The sequence below is a fragment of the Pleurodeles waltl genome, chromosome 1_2, assembly GCF_031143425.1.
Source record: "Pleurodeles waltl isolate 20211129_DDA chromosome 1_2, aPleWal1.hap1.20221129, whole genome shotgun sequence".
Classification (NCBI taxonomy): Eukaryota; Metazoa; Chordata; class Amphibia; order Caudata; family Salamandridae; genus Pleurodeles; species Pleurodeles waltl.
In genome coordinates this window covers 92614929-92632411 of record NC_090437.1, presented here as the reverse complement: position 1 = coordinate 92632411, position 17483 = coordinate 92614929, and the positions used below count along the sequence as shown (strand labels likewise).

At 41.6% G+C, this 17483-nt stretch overlaps 1 protein-coding gene across 2 annotated transcripts in view; it reads right to left on the bottom strand.

The window, feature by feature from the left end:
• The window catches only part of LOC138297109 (protein Hook homolog 3), an 803252-nt gene that overhangs the window by 286525 nt on the left and 499244 nt on the right, over positions 1-17483 (bottom strand). For both annotated transcript variants that reach the window (XM_069236612.1, XM_069236608.1), the window contains exon 16: positions 1845-1932. In XM_069236612.1, coding sequence (XP_069092713.1) covers positions 1845-1932 — 88 coding nt within the window. The remainder of the gene's footprint in view (positions 1-1844; positions 1933-17483) is intronic.

Below are 17483 nucleotides of genomic sequence, written 5' to 3'. Positions count from 1 at the left end.
AAGAACCCCAGGCGGAATAGGTTTGACTTAATTCAGAACCCTAGCTAAGCCATAAGAATAATCATTCAATTGCTTTGACAGTAAGAGATTAGAAATCTTATAATGCATCGGTTTATATGCAAGAACGCTCTCTGAGCTGTAGGCAGAAACTGTGCACCAGGAAGCTGCAGTCAATTCAAAAGGACCTGCACACTACCCTTCATCTATGAAGTACTGACATACACACTTACCACCCTTAAGTCTGCACAGAGGTTTTACTACCATGGAGAATCGAGGGTAAACATTTTCTCTAGCCCAGCAGGCTGTATCTTCCGTGGAGAACTCATTGAACCAAAGTTTAAATTTAAGCTTTAGTCCAGCACCAGATATCTTGCTGTGGGCATAATGTGCGAGGCATTAGACACTATGGTACCAAGAGATGCACCTGGGCTGTAATTGAAACATTAGTGTTAATGCAGCAGGTGATACTTTGGCCACTAAATATTTAAAGGCACCTTGTCATGTGGATCGATACCCCACTGTATGTCAGTCAAATTATCTATATCTAGCACACAATTAAAACATGCACAGCATGGTGTAATTGGTAACATCAGGATAGGTAAAGCCTTTGAAATTAAGGCCCTACTTGCAGTGATCCACTGAGGCTCACACTACACAGCCATGCACGACAAGGACAGCACACTCTAAAGCTGTTAAATTAGGCAACGTTAAATTACTGTGCAGAGAGTTAATCCATGCATCAGTATTCTGACATGGAGGAGTAATTAAAAATCGAATGCAGCAAGAAAAGCCTTGAACAAACAGTGAGGTTTTTAATGTGCTTTTAAACAGATGTGGCCTTTCAATATAGGATGGTCAGAGGAATCGAGCTCCTATTCTGTGCTGCTAAAATGGCCCAACTCTCAACAATTAAAAAATTTCAACCATCATACCATCATCTGACACCTGGAGATTTTTTATATATATATATATATATATGTCAAAGGTGTAAGATCATAATTACGGGAAATGACAATTAAAAGAAATTACATCCCAAGCATCATATTCTTACTGTTTACTCATCGGATGAAAAATCCAGAGTCTGGATTATATTAGATAGATGGTACTTGATACATTGAATGGTCTTTGTGTGTGTGTGTGTGTGGGTGGGTGTATATACCTTTTAAAAAAATAAAAATAATTAAGAGTTCTTATTCTGAGGTTGCGTCATACAAACAAAATGGAAGCAGCATTTTACGCTATTCTACTACAATAATTCCAACAAGGCCATTCAATGTATCAAGTACCATCTATCTAATATAATCCAGACTGTGGATTTTTCATCCGATGAGTAAACCATAAGAATATGATGCTTGGGATGTAATTTCTTTTAATTGTCATTTCCCGTAATTATGATCTTACACCTTTGACTCAAGCCACTAATTGTGGGAGTGACGATGCACAGCAGTTCTCATTTCAAGCAAAGGACAACAGAGTTTCATTATTACAACAAAGACGAGAAAAAATTAGTTGAGAAACTTCCCTCTAAACGTTTGCTAGTTTATCCATGCTACTTCACATGCTTCTTAAATCTAATACATTCACTGTCTGTACGCAAACTAGTACTTAACATGATGCAACAAAAAGTGCTGTATTTTAGAAGACAAGCAATACATTACATCCATCTCCTGACCACATTTGCACTGACTCAATACATTAAAAAAAGAAAAAATGCTTAATCCTTCTGCGAAAAGGGTCACTGAAGAACATCACTAAGGTTTCCAGTGCATACAAACCAATAGGGCTTGCTGGCAGCTGAATAACACATTAAAAAAAAAAAAAAAAGGTAATAGAGATCTACTTACATCTTCAGCTTTTGACCCTTGGTCCTGCAAGGACCTCTGAAGCTCTTCCACTTGAGACTGCACCTCCAAAAGTCTCTGATTTACCAATCTAAAATTAGATAGAATATAATAGTTATGTATAAGGTTCAAAGGGAAAGAAAACAGATATCATTCATTGGAAGACAGTGAGGTTTGATTTAGTAGATCTGAACCAAGGAGAAAGGTTAATCACCAGCACAATTTCTTTTTTACACAGTCTTGCAGCCCGTCACCTCCAAAGAAGGTTATGCACCTATTTAAAAATGTACAATTAACGCAGGCACAGAATGTTAAGCTTTAACATTCGGCATCATGCCAGGAAGACTGGCAAGTTCAAAAGCAGCCTAAAGTCCCAATTTTTCTACGTAAAAAAAAAATAAACATAAATCACAACATAGACAGCTAGAAACCTAGAACAGAGCAATCATTCATTAAATTCTCTTAGATCATGAACTTTAAGTCATAAGGATTACAGATGAGTATCCCGTCTAAAAGGATGTTGGTTTTGAGAAGCTCAGGTCTAATGTACTGAAAATGCTAAGAACTGAGATTTGTATAGCTGAAGTGATGAACTGGTAGTAGCCCTAATAGTGGCATGTGGCTCGCTATAAATGCCCATGCCAAATCAATAAAATAGTCCTTTCCAGTAAATACACTGAACTGACAAACATCTTGTAAACAGGCGAAATGACCTGCGGACCTGACTGAACGTGTGCAGGGACACCAACATTGCTGCCTGGCAGATGTCCAGTACTGGGGCTCCATGCACTAATGATCTGGTTGCAGCTTTTTCACTGGTAGAATGGGCCAGCAAGCCCTTGGGAGGCTGCTTTTTAGAAGGATCGGCCGGCTCAAATATGTGGTGCCTGGCCTCATAAAACTCCATGATCTGAGCAGATGTCTATCTGTCTCTTGGAAATGGAGGGAAGCCTGGAGTCAGGAATGCTGTCCTCTTGGACTTTTTCTTATGCCTCTTTCCCAGGTGTCCAGAGGACCTTGGATGGGAAAAAGAGGACTTGGGGCTCTGGGAACTGTCCCGTGACCTCCTCCTCGACAGACCTCCTCAGAGTCCCCCATACCGGTGTTACTGACTGCTGGGCCTCTAACAGCTGTAGGGACCGCTATTGCAATTCCTTCGGCACCATGGCCTGGAAGTCCAAGCACGACTTGGAGTCATGGTCGCATTCGAGGCACCAGAGGTAAACGAGATTAGAGTCCGTAACCGACATGGCGCGGACACACAGTTTGAACCCAGCCTTTCCCAATGACATCCATGACATGCACGAAGAAAAACGTGACAAAAGTCTAAAACGGCTTGTCAAAATGACAAAGGGGTAGTTCTCTCCCGATCTGTGCTAACTGGCATGGAAAGAAAAGAACTGACGTGTGCACACCTGGGTGGACCCTATATAGGTGACACCGTTGTCTCTTCCGGCAGCTACGACAACACGCGTACCCGAATGGAGCCACACAATAGTACGTGCAAGGGGTATTGCTCAGCAAGTTTCCAGATCCAGCCTGATGCCTAGGAAAATCAAAGGTAAGGAATCTGCAGCTAGAAGGCTCAATTAGATCATCCACGTAGATAAAGAGCATGGGGCGGGGCTGATCGGTTTAAGATGCTGCTGTTTACGTCATAAAGCAGAATAGTACAAAATTGACTTTATCCATGCCAACACTATCGCTAACCTTTAGATCACAGTCAGTGGACCTAGGCTGTTGTTTCTTTTAAACAATGGTTTAACAATGACTCAAGTAAAGCGAAAGAGGGGAGAGAAACTATTTTTTTCTCTGTTCCGCAGTGCAATGAGGTTTTGTTAGCTCTTTATGCAGGTTTGCAGGAAAAAAGAATTGGGAAAACAGACGTTTTAACTTTATCATAACAGCATAAGGTTGATTTGTTCTCATCATTTGTGTAAATGGCTAGAAATGTCGGTTCACATTCTCGGTGCCTAAGGACACAGTTGTCCAAAATCTTCAAAAGAAATCTCTATGTAATTGCCCAAGAACTTTAAGCTCATGAGTCTGTAAGCATGGCTGGTAGGAGTGGGGTGGGAACTTTGATAATGTCTACGATTTCAGTTTGGAACAAGCTCCCACTCAATATAATAATTTTAAATTCTAAGCTTTTACCTACACCCAAAGCAAACAATTTACAATGCCATAGAAATATTCACAGCACTTATCTCTAGCCTTGCCTGGTTAATTAAGAGTGCCAGCAATATATATGCACTGGAAAAAGCCTTTTTGGTCGATCCTGCTAGAAACTGCAGGCTGTTTGGTTATAAAACATATAGTGAGCTTACCAAGAACACACAAGGGCTTATCGTCTCCCCACTGTTTACCATTGGGTGACTTTACAGTCACTGATATCTGCTTGCTTTCTACTGGATGGCCTTCCTTGCTTCAGCCTGTCCCTTTGTGATTGAACCTCCCACGGAGCATAGTGTAAAGTGTGATATTAATGGAGTCCATACTAGTGATGATTGGTCAGCTGCGTCAGGAGTATTTAATACACTTCATCCATCCTTCAATTCCAGCACTTAACTGATCAACATTTGAATCATAATATTCTATTCTCTGTTGACAGCAGAGAGAGTTTCAATATAGAACTATGCCATCCCACACTTCTCCCCCCTTTACAAACCATGAGAGTTCATAGATTTTTCACTATAACGCCCGCTGTCCTTTCCTTTTTCCATTCATACAATACTAACAAAATATACTGAACAGTAAAACATACATCCTATATATTAAAACATTGGCTCCTAGTTAATTTTCTTACCTTTTGGGTATACATGCTATTTACATGTCCTTTCACTTGTCCTACTATTTTCTTCTTATTTTGTACTTCCATGCTCTCCTGGACCCTTGTTTATGGTTTGATTATTTCTATTGTTCTCACAAAAGGGCCTGTGATGGGTTAAGACTACCCGATTCAAGATCTAAATTCTACCATGATCGGTTTTCATCATATTCCTAAACAGCTTGACAACCTGTTTTTCTTTTAGGAGTTTAGACAACTTTTGACACCCAAATGGTGTTCTAATTCGTACACAATCTCCAACATGAAATACAATGTTATTACACATTTACGGACATCAAAATACTTATTTCTGTCATGTTGGAGTTACATTTCACATTCTTTCCATTCACCATTGAACTTTACACCTTTCCCCAATTGCATCCCTCCCGGACAAAGTTTTGTATTAGCTGATATTCCTTTGAATAGCTCAAATGGTGTTTTACCAGTAGTGGCATGTGGTAGCAACCTACAACTTGTGATTTGTTCTTGCAACACCATCTTCCAATCTAAACTGTTTACTCTGGCCAACTGTATGCTTTCATTCAAAGTTTTGTTTAACCTCTCAATTGCACCATTTGTCTCGGATAATAGAGAGTTTTTTTTAATGGCAAATGCCAATCCCTCTGGTAACATTCCATTTCTTGTGAACAAAATTGAGGATCATTGTCCAAAAATAAAGAATTTGGATAATGCTGGCTTTTGAACACCACATCCAAAAATGTAATTACATTGGATGAGGAGATGTCATACACACAACTCACTCCAAACCATGACAAATATAAGTTAAGCAACACTATTAAATAGGGTGTGCAATGTTCACCATGAAGAGGGCCCACAACATCTGCTACCTCATCCAAGGGATACTTTTACAGCTCTTTACATACCATCAAAATGTATCTTGTTTTCAAAACCATGTCACTGACATTGCACTGTACACAGTCTCTTAGTGCACGTTCCGAACCAATTTCTATTCCAGGCCACCAGATATCTCGATGTAAGTATTCTTTCATTTTAACTATACACATATGGCCTTCATGTGCCAATAAAATCAATTAGCTTTGCAACCCTTCAGGCGGAACCATTCTAGTGCCTCTTGTCAATACCCCATCAGATAAAGCTAATTCCTCATTAACCATAGACCACGGTTTCTCTAACTTGTTTATGTGGTTCATTAAGATTAATTCTATTACTTTAGACATAGCTGAGTCTTTTTGAAATTTTTGCTTTCACTCATTTTCTTCAACTGCTCGGAAGGTAACTTCATGCACACTTACTTCCTGTTTCTTGAAATCATATAAATCATCCTGTGAATCGTGTGAATTCTCTGTGTCAACCAAATACGATAAGCAATCAGCTCTTACATTTTCAGCTGTGAAATTGCTTACACCTACATTATATTCTTCTGTCAAACCATAATCCTGAAGAGCAATAACCCATCTTCTTATCCTTGAAGATATTGAATCAAGACCTTTCTACTGAAAATCTCTCTTCAAGGTTTGTGATCTGATCTTACCCTAAAGTGCCTCCCCAAATCAGATTTCTGAACTTTCCTAATGCCCGAAACGTTGCAAGAGCCTCTCTTTCTATCACTGAGTAGTTTAACTTAGCACCTTTCAAACATCTAGAGGCACATACATTTAGGTGTCCAGTACCCTTTCTCCTTTGAACTGTGACTGGCCAATTTCTTTTCCACTTGCATCTGTAATTATACAAGTTTCTTCCCCGGCTACAAGTGCTTGCAAGTTTGGAAAATTTTTATGGTCCTCTTATAATTCCTCAAATTAATTCTGGCATTTGCTAGCCCACACAAGTTACACTTTTATGTCCTAGTAAACCTCACAGATGAATTGTTTTGTCCACATAACCCTTGATGAACTTATTATAGTCTTTCACCATTCTAAGAAAAGGCAATAGTTTTTCTTTGGAACAGGGCTCTTTTATTCCAACAATAGTCTCACCCAGTTCCTTTTTTTGGTTTTATTCCTTTACCTGAGATATGATTTCCTCACTTACACAACATTTGTACTTGTCTTTTCTCAAAGTGTGACCTGCTTTTAATAATCTCTCCAACACTTCACAGACTCTCATGTACCTTTTTTAATTGACCAAAAATCAGCACATCGTCCTGCTAGCAGCATACCCCTTGCACCCATTTCAGTACTGTTGTCATTACTTTTTGCAATACAAAGGCTGCTGAGATTAAACCAAATGGCCTTCTATCAAAATTTGAATTCCCCCCATGGGGGTGATAAATGCTGTCAAATATTGAGATAATCTGTCCAATTCGCACCAGTTGTTACCATCTCGTCAGGGTTCAGTAGGTAAAATGTATCTATTACTTATTTATTAAGTGCCCCGATTTATTTATTTACTTATTTATTAACTGCCCTGATAATATAGATTTATTTGCCACTACTACGGAAGCCAGCCACTCTGTGGTCTCCTCCGACTCAATCGCAACCAAATCAATAAGACGTGTTATTTCATGCTGTACACATTCCGATACGCTTGTATGAATTTTTCACACCTTGCCAACCACAGGTTGCGCACCACGTTTTAATTTTATACGATGTTTGTAACCTGACAGACATACTAATTGATCAAGAAACAACTTCTCAAACTTCTCTTCATTATCACCCTCATCCTTATCTACCTTTTGAACCTGAATCTGTGAGACAGCATTGGGATTAAGTGTAATACCTAAAGGTCTTTGATGAGGCCATCTACGTAACTCGTCTCCTTTCTTCAACACACATTTTTGCACTCCCTTTACACTGCAGATACATAAAAATAACCAAACATTATGACTGGTAATCCACCATACCCATAGGTCTCACATCTTTCTTGTGCATTTTTATTTTCCCCTTGAGGTTCTTCTCAAATTTTGTTTTCTTTTTTTAGAAAGCCTGGTTAGATGTGAACACTAATCAAATCTCATCACGACTTCTAGATTTTTAACCCTTACCCTTTCTGAAGGATGATCATTTTTACACTCATTGACCTAAAATGCGATTTCTTTCATTTTCTGTTTTTTTTTTTACTTACTTGTTTTTGCTCCTACAACATTTTTAATACTTAACTTTTTTTAGCAAAAGAATTATACAGAACATGAATTGCTGGGTGTAGGACGTTGGCTCTTTATATACTATTTCAAAGTAAGGAATAGTGTGCACAGAGTCCAAGGTTTCCCCTTAGAGGTAAGATAGTGGCAAAAGTAGATAATTCTAATGCTCTATTTTGTGGTAGTGTGGTCGAGCAGTAGCCTTATCAGAGGGTAGTGTTAAGCATGTGTTGTACACACACAGGAAATAAATGAGGAACACACACTCAAAGACTTACTCCAGGCCAATAGGTTTTTATATTGAAAAATATATTTTTTATTTATTTTAAGAACCACAGGTTCAAGATTTACATTAAACACTTTAAATGTAAGCTACTTCCCTTAGATACTTTGAATGAAAACAATATCATGTACAGTCTTTGTAAAAATGGCAATAAGCTATTTTCAAAGTGGACACCCTTGCAAAAATCAACAGTTCCTGGGGGGGGTAAGTAAAGGTTAGATTAGGAGATAAGTAAAACACTTACAAGTCTCAGTCCTGGGGCATAGGCAGCCCACCGTTGGGGGTTCAAGGCAACCCCAAAGTTACCACACCAGCAGCTCAGGGCTAGTCAGGTGCAGAGGTCAAAGAGGTGCCCAAAACACATAGGCACCTATGGAGAACAGGGGTGCTCCGGTTCCAGTCTGCCAGCAGGTAAGTACCTGCGTCCTCGGGGGGGGGCAGACCAGGGGGTTTTGTAGAGCACTGGGGGGGGGACACAAGTAGGCACACAATACACACCCTCAGCGGCACAGGGGAGGCCGGGTGCAGTGTGCAAAGCAGGCATCGGGTTTTGTATAGGTTTCAATGGAGGGACCCGGGGGTCACTCTAGCGGTGCAGGAAGGCACAGAGGGGGGCTTCTCGGGACAGTCACCACCTGGGCAAGACAGAGGGTCGCCTGGGGTCACTCCTGCATCGAAGTTCGGCTCCTTAAGGTGCTGGTGGCTGCAGGTGCAGTGTTGGTTCCAGGTGTCGCGGTCAGGGGGAGCCTCTGGATTCTTTCTGCAGGCGTCGTTGTGGGGGCTTAGGGGGGGTCGTCTCTGGTTACTCACGGGCTTGCAGTCGCCAGAGAGTCCTCCCTGAGGTGTTGGTTTTCTGCAGGTCGAGCCGGGGGCGTCGGGTGCAGAGTGTAGAGTCTCACGCTTCTGGCGGGAAATGTGAAGTCCTTGGAAGTTGCTTCTTTGTTGCAAAGAAGTAGCTGGTTTTGAACAGGGCTGCTGTTCACAGGAGTTTCTTGATCCTGTAGTCCAGGGCAGTCCTCTGAGGCTTCAGAGGTCGCTGGTCCCTGTCGGATACGTCGCTGGAGCAGGTTTTCGAAGTTGGAGACAGGCCGGTAGGGCTGGGGCCAAAGCAGTTGTTGTCTCCCTCCTTCTCTGCAGGCTTGTAGGTCATCAGTCCTTCTTTCTTCAGGTTGCAGGAATCTAGTTTCCTAGGTTCTGGGGAGCCCCTAAATACTGAATGTAGGGGTGTGTTTAGGTCTGGGAGGGCAGTAGCCAATGGCTACTTGTCCTTGAGGGTGGCTACATCCTGTTTGTGCCTCCTACCTGTGGGGAGGGGGGCACATCTCTAATCCTATTGGGGGAATCCTCCAAACTCTAGATGAAGGATTTCTCAAGGCAGGGGCCACCTCAGCTCAGGACATCTTAGGGGCTGTCTTGACTGGTGGGTGACTCCTCCTTGCTTTTCTCATTATCTCCTCCAGCCTTGCCGCCAAAAGTGGGGGCAATGGCCAGAGGGGCAGGCATCTCCACTAGCTGGGATGCCCTGGGGTGCTGTAACAAACGGGGTGAGCCTTTGAGGCTCACCGCCAGGTGTTACAGTTCCTGCAGGGGGAGGTGAGAAGCACCTCCACCCAGTACAGGCTTTGTTCCTGGCCACAGAGTGACAAAGGCACTCTCCCCATGTGGCCAGCAACATGTCTGGTGTGTGGCAGGCTCTGGTCAGCCTACACTAGAAGTCGGGTAGGTATTCAGGGGGCATCTCTAAGATGCCCTCTGGGTGTATTTTACAATAAATTGCACACTGGCATCAGTGTGCATTTATTGTGCTGAGAAGTTTGATACCAAACTTCCCAGTTTTCAGTCTAGCCATTATGGAACTGTGGAGTTCGTGTCTGACAAACTCCCAGACCATATACTCTTATGGCTACCCTGCACTTACAATGTCTAAGGTTTTGCTTAGACACTGTAGGGGCAAGTGCTCATGCACATATGCCCTCTCCTGTGATATACTGCACCCTGCCTTAGGGCTGTAAGGCCTGCTAGAGGGGTGACTTACCTATGCCACAGGCAGTGTGAGGTTGGCATGGCACTCGGAGGGGAGTGCCATGTCGCCTTAGTCATTTTCTCCCCACCAGTACACACAAGCTGTGAAGCAGTGTGCATGTGCTGAGTGACGGGTCTCTAGGGTGGCATAAGACATGCTGCAGCCCTTAGAGACCTTCCTTGGCATCAGGGCCCTTGGTACCAGGGGTACCAGTTACAAGGGACTTACCTGGGTGCCAGGGTTGTTCCAATTGTGGAGACAAAGGTACAGTTTAGGGAAAGAACACTGGTGCTGGGGCCTGGTTAGCAGGTTCCCAGCACACTTTCAAATCATAACTTGGCATCAGCAAAGGCAAAACGTTAGGGGGTAACCATGCTAAGGAGGCATTTCCTTACACTGGGCATACTGAAGCATTAGCCCTGTGGCCAAACCTACTGCACCTGAAGCATATTACCTGAAAATCAGTACCAACCTTAGAATCAATCCCTCTGCTTACATTTGTATTAGCTTTGTGCTTAACCTGACGTACCACTTCTTCTACCTTGTCTGCACTTGTACTTTGTTTGTTATCCTTACTTAATTCACCCACACATTTGACCATGTGTTCAACTCACTTTGCTATGACATTAACTTCCTCCAATGGTGGTTCATCTTCTAGCCAAAGTTCTTATCTAAGCTAATCACTGTAGCATTCTAAAAAAAATTGGTCTCTTATTCTCTCTTTACTTTCACTTTACTTTACTCTTTATTGCATGATTACTTGAAATCTTTGAAAGAGTATACAAAAAAAAATGCAAAAGATAAATATTTATTAAAGTACAGCCCAGAAAACAATCATCGGACTAAAATTCAGTAAAATGTTGTATTACAGTAGGTAAAATGCCCGAGTACATACGGTTGTTATCAAACGCTGGGTCGATGAAAGTTGAAATTAAAACCCATATACACGTATTCAAGCTTAGAAAAAATTATAACGTTGCAATGGTAAGATCAGTTATCAGTCATAGCTAAAAGGGAAGTCTAAAAGCTTGTTGATTAGTCCATCAATTTTGCTTGAAGCTGGAGATAAACTTTCCAAACTTGGCCAGATCAACTGGCTCCTTTAAGGCAAACACCAGTGATCTTGTCTCAATGCAGGACCCTATGCCGTAGCGAAGCAAAAGAGGTCCTAATAAAGTGTGTTGTGCAAATCTTTCTGGATTTAAGATCAAGATTTATTTGGCTTGTTAATCCCTTTGCTGGATACAGGATCAAGATCTATCTACAGGAAACTAACAGTCATGTAGGCTTAAAATTGGGTAGCATATAATGCACTTTATGGTCTATGTATGATTATAATATTTTATGTTTTCTTGTTATTCTGTGTACATATTTGGATGTTTAAACTAACAGCTGGGGAAGTATGTAGTTCTCTATTGATGTCTGAGCGTGAATGCGTAGCGAGTAAGTGTAGGATGTGATGTATTTATGGCCATTGTGGTGATGGGGCTGTTGATTCATGTTGTAGCATTGTTATAATACATATGATGGAATTAAGTTATTGACGTTATATTATGATTAACTGAAATTACATAATCTTGTGGTGATATAGATTATGAAGTGTAACTGAGGAAATCATTTTTCGAAATTGAATAAAATAGAAAAAAATCATTGGATTTATCTATGGGCTTGAGAGGTATTTGATTTAATTTAACATAAAATGCTATCAATGTAAAGTTCTATTTATAAGGGGTGGCCCATTCCTTTATGAATATTGATTGTGTCCCTGGTGGGGCCACTATAGACCCTCTTAAGTGGTGATCTTAATGGGTGGCCTTTTCGTGTGGAGATTTCCAACCTTATTGCTTGTAGCATTTGATTATGTCTAGGAACAGTGCTAATTTTAAAGTCCAGATTAACATTTAAATAAATTGAGAGGCCTCCGGTCGGTCTCCCGAAGATGTTTCTTTTTATTGCTAATTATTGTATTTCATGAATTCCTAGGATAACCAGGGGGAAGGTGAGCAAGGTTTCTTGTGATCATAATATGTCAGCATTCTGTAGAAGGTGTTGGGCTGCTTCATGTTTTAGAAGTCTCCTCAGGCCCGCCACATTCTAGGAGATGATTGTCAAGTGATGGTCTCCGCTCTCGGATTGGCTGTTACTGCTAGGCATATTGCTGAGTTATTCTGTTAGAAGTGATGGTGCTCCAGTTAGAGCAGCTTACATGCCCATGGTCAAAAGACACCTTTCTAATGCAACTGTGGAAGATGGATAAGTACATGGTATGGAGAATTTGGTGTTCCACTCATCTGCCTTGAGGTGACCTACCCCTTTTAAAATGCTGCAGGTGCTAGGTTTTTGTTCCTTAGTTTCACTTGTTTTATTAAGAAGATATGGGTGTTTTGGGATTGCCCATCTGCATTACCCTTTATGCCCCATTCCTCAAGGGACCGCTTGTTTATCAGTACCCGTTCCGCGAATGCTAGAGAGCTGAATGTCATTATGGTAGCTTGCCGGTGATTGCTGTGTTCAGGTAGTAGCTTAAATGATACTCTTAAGATATCATCAGAGTTTATGCTGGTCGCCTCTGGTAGTGCCTTGAACAGCCTTAACAGATTTGAACGGTTCAAGATGTCATGATTGCCTTCAGAGCGGTATTCGGGTATTAGGGCTAGCTCAATGGAGGATGCGCTGTTCCTCCACTATTTTATTCCCTGGTTTCCTTCTTCAGTAACTTTAAGTTCTCTTAGTTCATTCCCACTTGTGGTGTCGGATCATTGCACGCAATGTAGTTGATCCGTGAAGCCAGGCGTTACAGGCTTATGATGCGAAAAACCAGTGCTCACCCCAGCAGGGATGACCAATTTAAAATCTGGTGTGATTTTCAATGAGGCTATGCATCAACAAGACTCACTTGATTCTATGCTTGTGATACCTTTATTGTCAGCACAAACGTGGGCCAGTGGCTGTGTGGGTTGATTGCCTAATAGTTGAGGGCCAATATAGCCACTAGGCTCACTTGGTTTTGTACTTGTGCTATCGTTGCTATGTGCACCAGCTTGGGCCGGTGGCTGTGTAGATTGCAGAGCAGTTTGATTTTCCTGGGATTCTTTTGTCTATCTTCCTACATTTGAAGATGGAATATGTGCTTGATTCATCTGGAGATGCCACCTTATGTTCCATTCTTTGCAAAGCCTGTAATGTATCCTTTTTCATTTTGTTTCTAGCTTTTTGTAATCTCTTTTTCGTTCTCCTTGAAAGTGTCATTGGCCAGTGTGGAGCTCTGCTACTTGCTGACTTGTTTGGAGCACCTTTGCTTCTCTCTGTTTCCATATTCTGTTTAGATAGAGTGTACAAATACTGTAAAATGTTCTTGGGCTCGTTGGGCATACACTCCCTGGCGTTTAAGGCGGTAGGCAAGATATCTGGCCGAAGCGATGGAACCGGGAGTGCGCTGGAGATTAGAGGTGAATGTGTTTGATTTGATTCTTTGAATGGAGTGTGATTTGTTTGTTTGACTTGCACAGTGTCAGGTGCTGAAGGTGTAACAGAACTTATACTTAGCAGATCTTTTTTCCATTCAGTAATCATGGTGGTCATAACCTCTGGTAAAGAAGATAATTTGTCCATTATCAGCGTGCAAGCGCATACAGGTGCTGAGGTGTCAATACTTAGCCCTCTTTGTTCTAGAGTTGTGAACTTGGCTTCTATTTTATTAGTGGATTTGGCTAATGCATGAATTAAGTCCAATTGCATTTCTGATTTGTCTGATTGCAATGTGAGGGTATTTACTGTGGCTGTCAGGGTTGTATTAATTGATGCCAGTAAATTGCTCTTATCTGCGCTCTGATCTATGTTGGTTTGAAATGCCGAGGGAGTTACCTTTACCTGGGCACTAGGTAGGTCCATCTTGCTTGTATTTTGAGGTGTGTGGTGCTGAATAACAGTAGGGTCGCTGTGCTGTCTTACGTTGCTAGCCACCTGTCTAAAATACGCCGCGATGAAGGAGATGAGCATGTGAGAGAGCCCCCGTTGACGCAAGGGCATGCTCTTTCCGGTATCGTACTGCTTTTTTGTGGAGTCGGAGCAGTGAAAAGTGCAGCTGCACAGATCCTGTGCTGTTATTCTCTTCTGTAAAACCACCAAATTTGCAACCTGAAACCAGCTTTCTGAGGTTCGTCACAAAGTCCTCCACTAACTCATCTTTCCTTTGTTCTCGCATTCCCAAATGGTATCTTTACATAATTGTGCTGACTTTTGCCAAAAAATGGCGATCAAGTTTAAGAACGCATATCTCATTCATTTAAAGCTCCTTGATCTGCAGCACTCAGTGTTTCTAAACGTTGCTGTTCTTCTTCCCCTGGACAGTGCAATAAAAGAGAATATTTATGTTCTGCACTCTAATTTGTGTTGCATACCCTTGCATAGTTTTGAAAGATTTTCTTCCATTTTTGCCACTTTATTGGAGGTTCGTCGCCTGGACTACTCAGAAAGAATGGTGGCGGCGTGACATCTTGTTTTCTAAAATCCAACCTACAGCAGGCTAAAAACAGTTTTAAACTAACCTGGAGTGCTTGTAACAGCTTTGAACAGTTATTGACAGCTCTTCCACAAACATTAAATTACTTGCATTTTGTTCACTATGATTTCTATTCTTTACAGGTGAGCCTATCACCATTTAAAAAGGCCACAGAATGCATCACTACTATCTTTTCCCTTTGCAGGTGTGCCTATCATCGTTTAAATAGGCCACAAAATGCCTTCGTACAAGGTTAAACAAATGTCTACATACAAGATGAAACGAAAGCTATTCTTAAAGAAAAGGTGTGCCTATCACAGTCTGATAGGCATAGGGATGGCTTAGCCTTAGCAGCAATCGGCCTTTATCTTCCTTCCCGGAATCGTACACGTCACTACAGACCTATTCCTTCCAAACCACAACACTGGTGAGTTACGGCTCCAACGCTAAGAATACTGAAGTGAGTAATAACTATTCTCCACTCTGCATTGATATGGGGGTGTAAGGGCTGCGTAGAGTGTAGCAGATCCCATCCTCGTTGCCAACTGTGAAGGGTGATATTAACGGCGTCCATTCTAGGGACGCTTGGTCAGCTGTGCCAGCAGTATTTATTACACCACATCCATCTTTCAACTCCAGCGCTTAACTGCTGAACATCGGAATCATAATATTTTCTCCCAAAGCTGACAGCAGATAAAGAGATTTCCAATATAGAACTGTGCCATCCCACAAATAACCTCTTTAATAATTTTTTGACTGGGTAGCTTCTTTGCCTCCTGTGCTGGCTTTTAGGGAACTAAATGAACTACCTTTTTTTTTTTGTTGAAAAAAAAAAAACCATTCTATTGGTATAAATGTGTTTTACAGTTGCCTCCATCATGTAATACCTGCCACGTTGCTCTCTCTTGCCTATGTGCTTATTCCCTCATCCACCCACATTAGTGTTGCTCTCTCTAGCTGGTGTGCTTTGGCCCCCATACCCTGCCTGAGTTCCTCTTTGCTCTTTCATCGTGGTTTTCTCTTTGCATGTCTGTCCTCTCCCTGGTGCTGCTTCTTTCTTTCCACTGTGATGTTTAACCCTCATCCATTCCCCAACCACCTCTTCGGCACAGCCCCACCCACTTCCTAACCCACACATTTGTTTTTGTTGTTTTGTTTTTTTCTTAAAAGAGTGTCCGTGCTATGTTTAAAAAAGCCCTATCCATTCTTTTTTTGTATTAACCTATGTATCTAGGATCAGTGAATGAAAACAAATTATCAATTTGATGGCAGAGACACATGGATATTGAAAGGATGCACACACCTACAAAATGACAAAGTGGCCACATCATCAAGCTTTTTGTTTTTTTGTTGTGCTGCACAGGAGCTGCAATGCTGGAAAGCATAGCTAAAACACAATCAAACAAGACCTAATGGCTTTTCCAATGCTTGCTGTAAGAAAGAAATGGCAGTTACACCATTCACCACACTTGCTCTAACTTCTGCCACATTTTAAGGAACCATGGAGGGTCTATCAACACAATATCAGTGAATAAATGTTAGTAAATTTCTCTGGCCCTTTGCCTAATTGTGTTTTTTTCTACTCAGGCAATCCAATATAAATTCATACATCATAGTGTCAGTGTTTGACTACTGAACCATAACCAAGCAGCGTTTCAAACTTGTAGTATATTTATTAACCTGAAGTTCTCATATCGTACATTGATTCCCCAAATTTCATTTTGTGGTGTCCCCAGACTTCAGTTTCTGGTTTTGTTTCCTCGCACATTTTGTTTTAATTACAACATATGATGGTGCTATGGATTTCCAATTCCAACGAAATCAAACACCCTTGCTATAGCTCACTGACCATTACAGGGTGTTGGCCTTTCAGTAGTGTAGAAAGGGACCTAAAACACACTATCCTTGAAACTGAGCTTTTGCTGCATAAACACCTCACATGCATTAGCTTAAATGGGCAGGTATTGAGTACCTGAATGTATTTAATTTTAAAGGGAGAGTACCTGCACTTCTCAGTTGGGGTCCAATACTTTCAATGGGAGAGCACCAGCCCATCTCATTAACACATAGGTACTCTGGGCCCTTGAGTAACTACACTTCTTTAATTCTATGTCATCCACTCCTCTCATGGTCATAGAAGATACGGTTACTTACCTGTGGTAATGATGTTTGTGGTGGATACACCATCAACCTGCAGAAATGACCCAAGCTTCAGACTTGACTCAGAAACTTCAAACCTCTCTAGTGGCCGCAAGGGGGTGCTGCCTTCTGATGGATGCTGAAAGTAGTGTATGGTGACGTCACCAAGGCTGTATTGCGTCCACCCCGGCACAACAAGGCAAGAGGTAGATTGACAGATTAGTGCAGGACAAAAAATATAAACAGAATCTTATTAACTTTACGTATAATGCATCCAGAGGTGAGGAATCTGAATCTACAGGTAGACAGAGTTTCAACTACAAAGATAATTAATGCAGGAAATTGACTTTTTTTCTGATGGGTAGTTCTACCTGCAGATTCCTGTACAACATATTACAGAGCAACATCCTACCTAAAGGAGGAGGCTTGATGGATGGTTAGACAAGGAAATCCTGCAGAACCGACTCAGCAAAGTGTGAACCCCTACGAATTTCTTAGTCCAGGCAGTAGTGACTGGAAAAAGTGTGCAGGGATGCCCATATAACGGCCCTGCAGACCTCTGCTATGGCAATACCAATGGCATAAGCAGTGAACTTAGCCCTGTTGAATTGGGTCTGGATTCCTTCCAGTGGGTCTTTCTTGACCAAAGCATAGCAGGTCTTGATGCAGAGGATGATCCACCTTGAAAAGGTCCTGTTCTGCACTGTTTTTCCCTTTTTAGTACCACAGTATCCAGCGAAGAGCTAATCCTCCAGCTATGTGGCCTTGGTACGGTCTAGATCGTAGTTGACGATTGTCTGAGATTTAA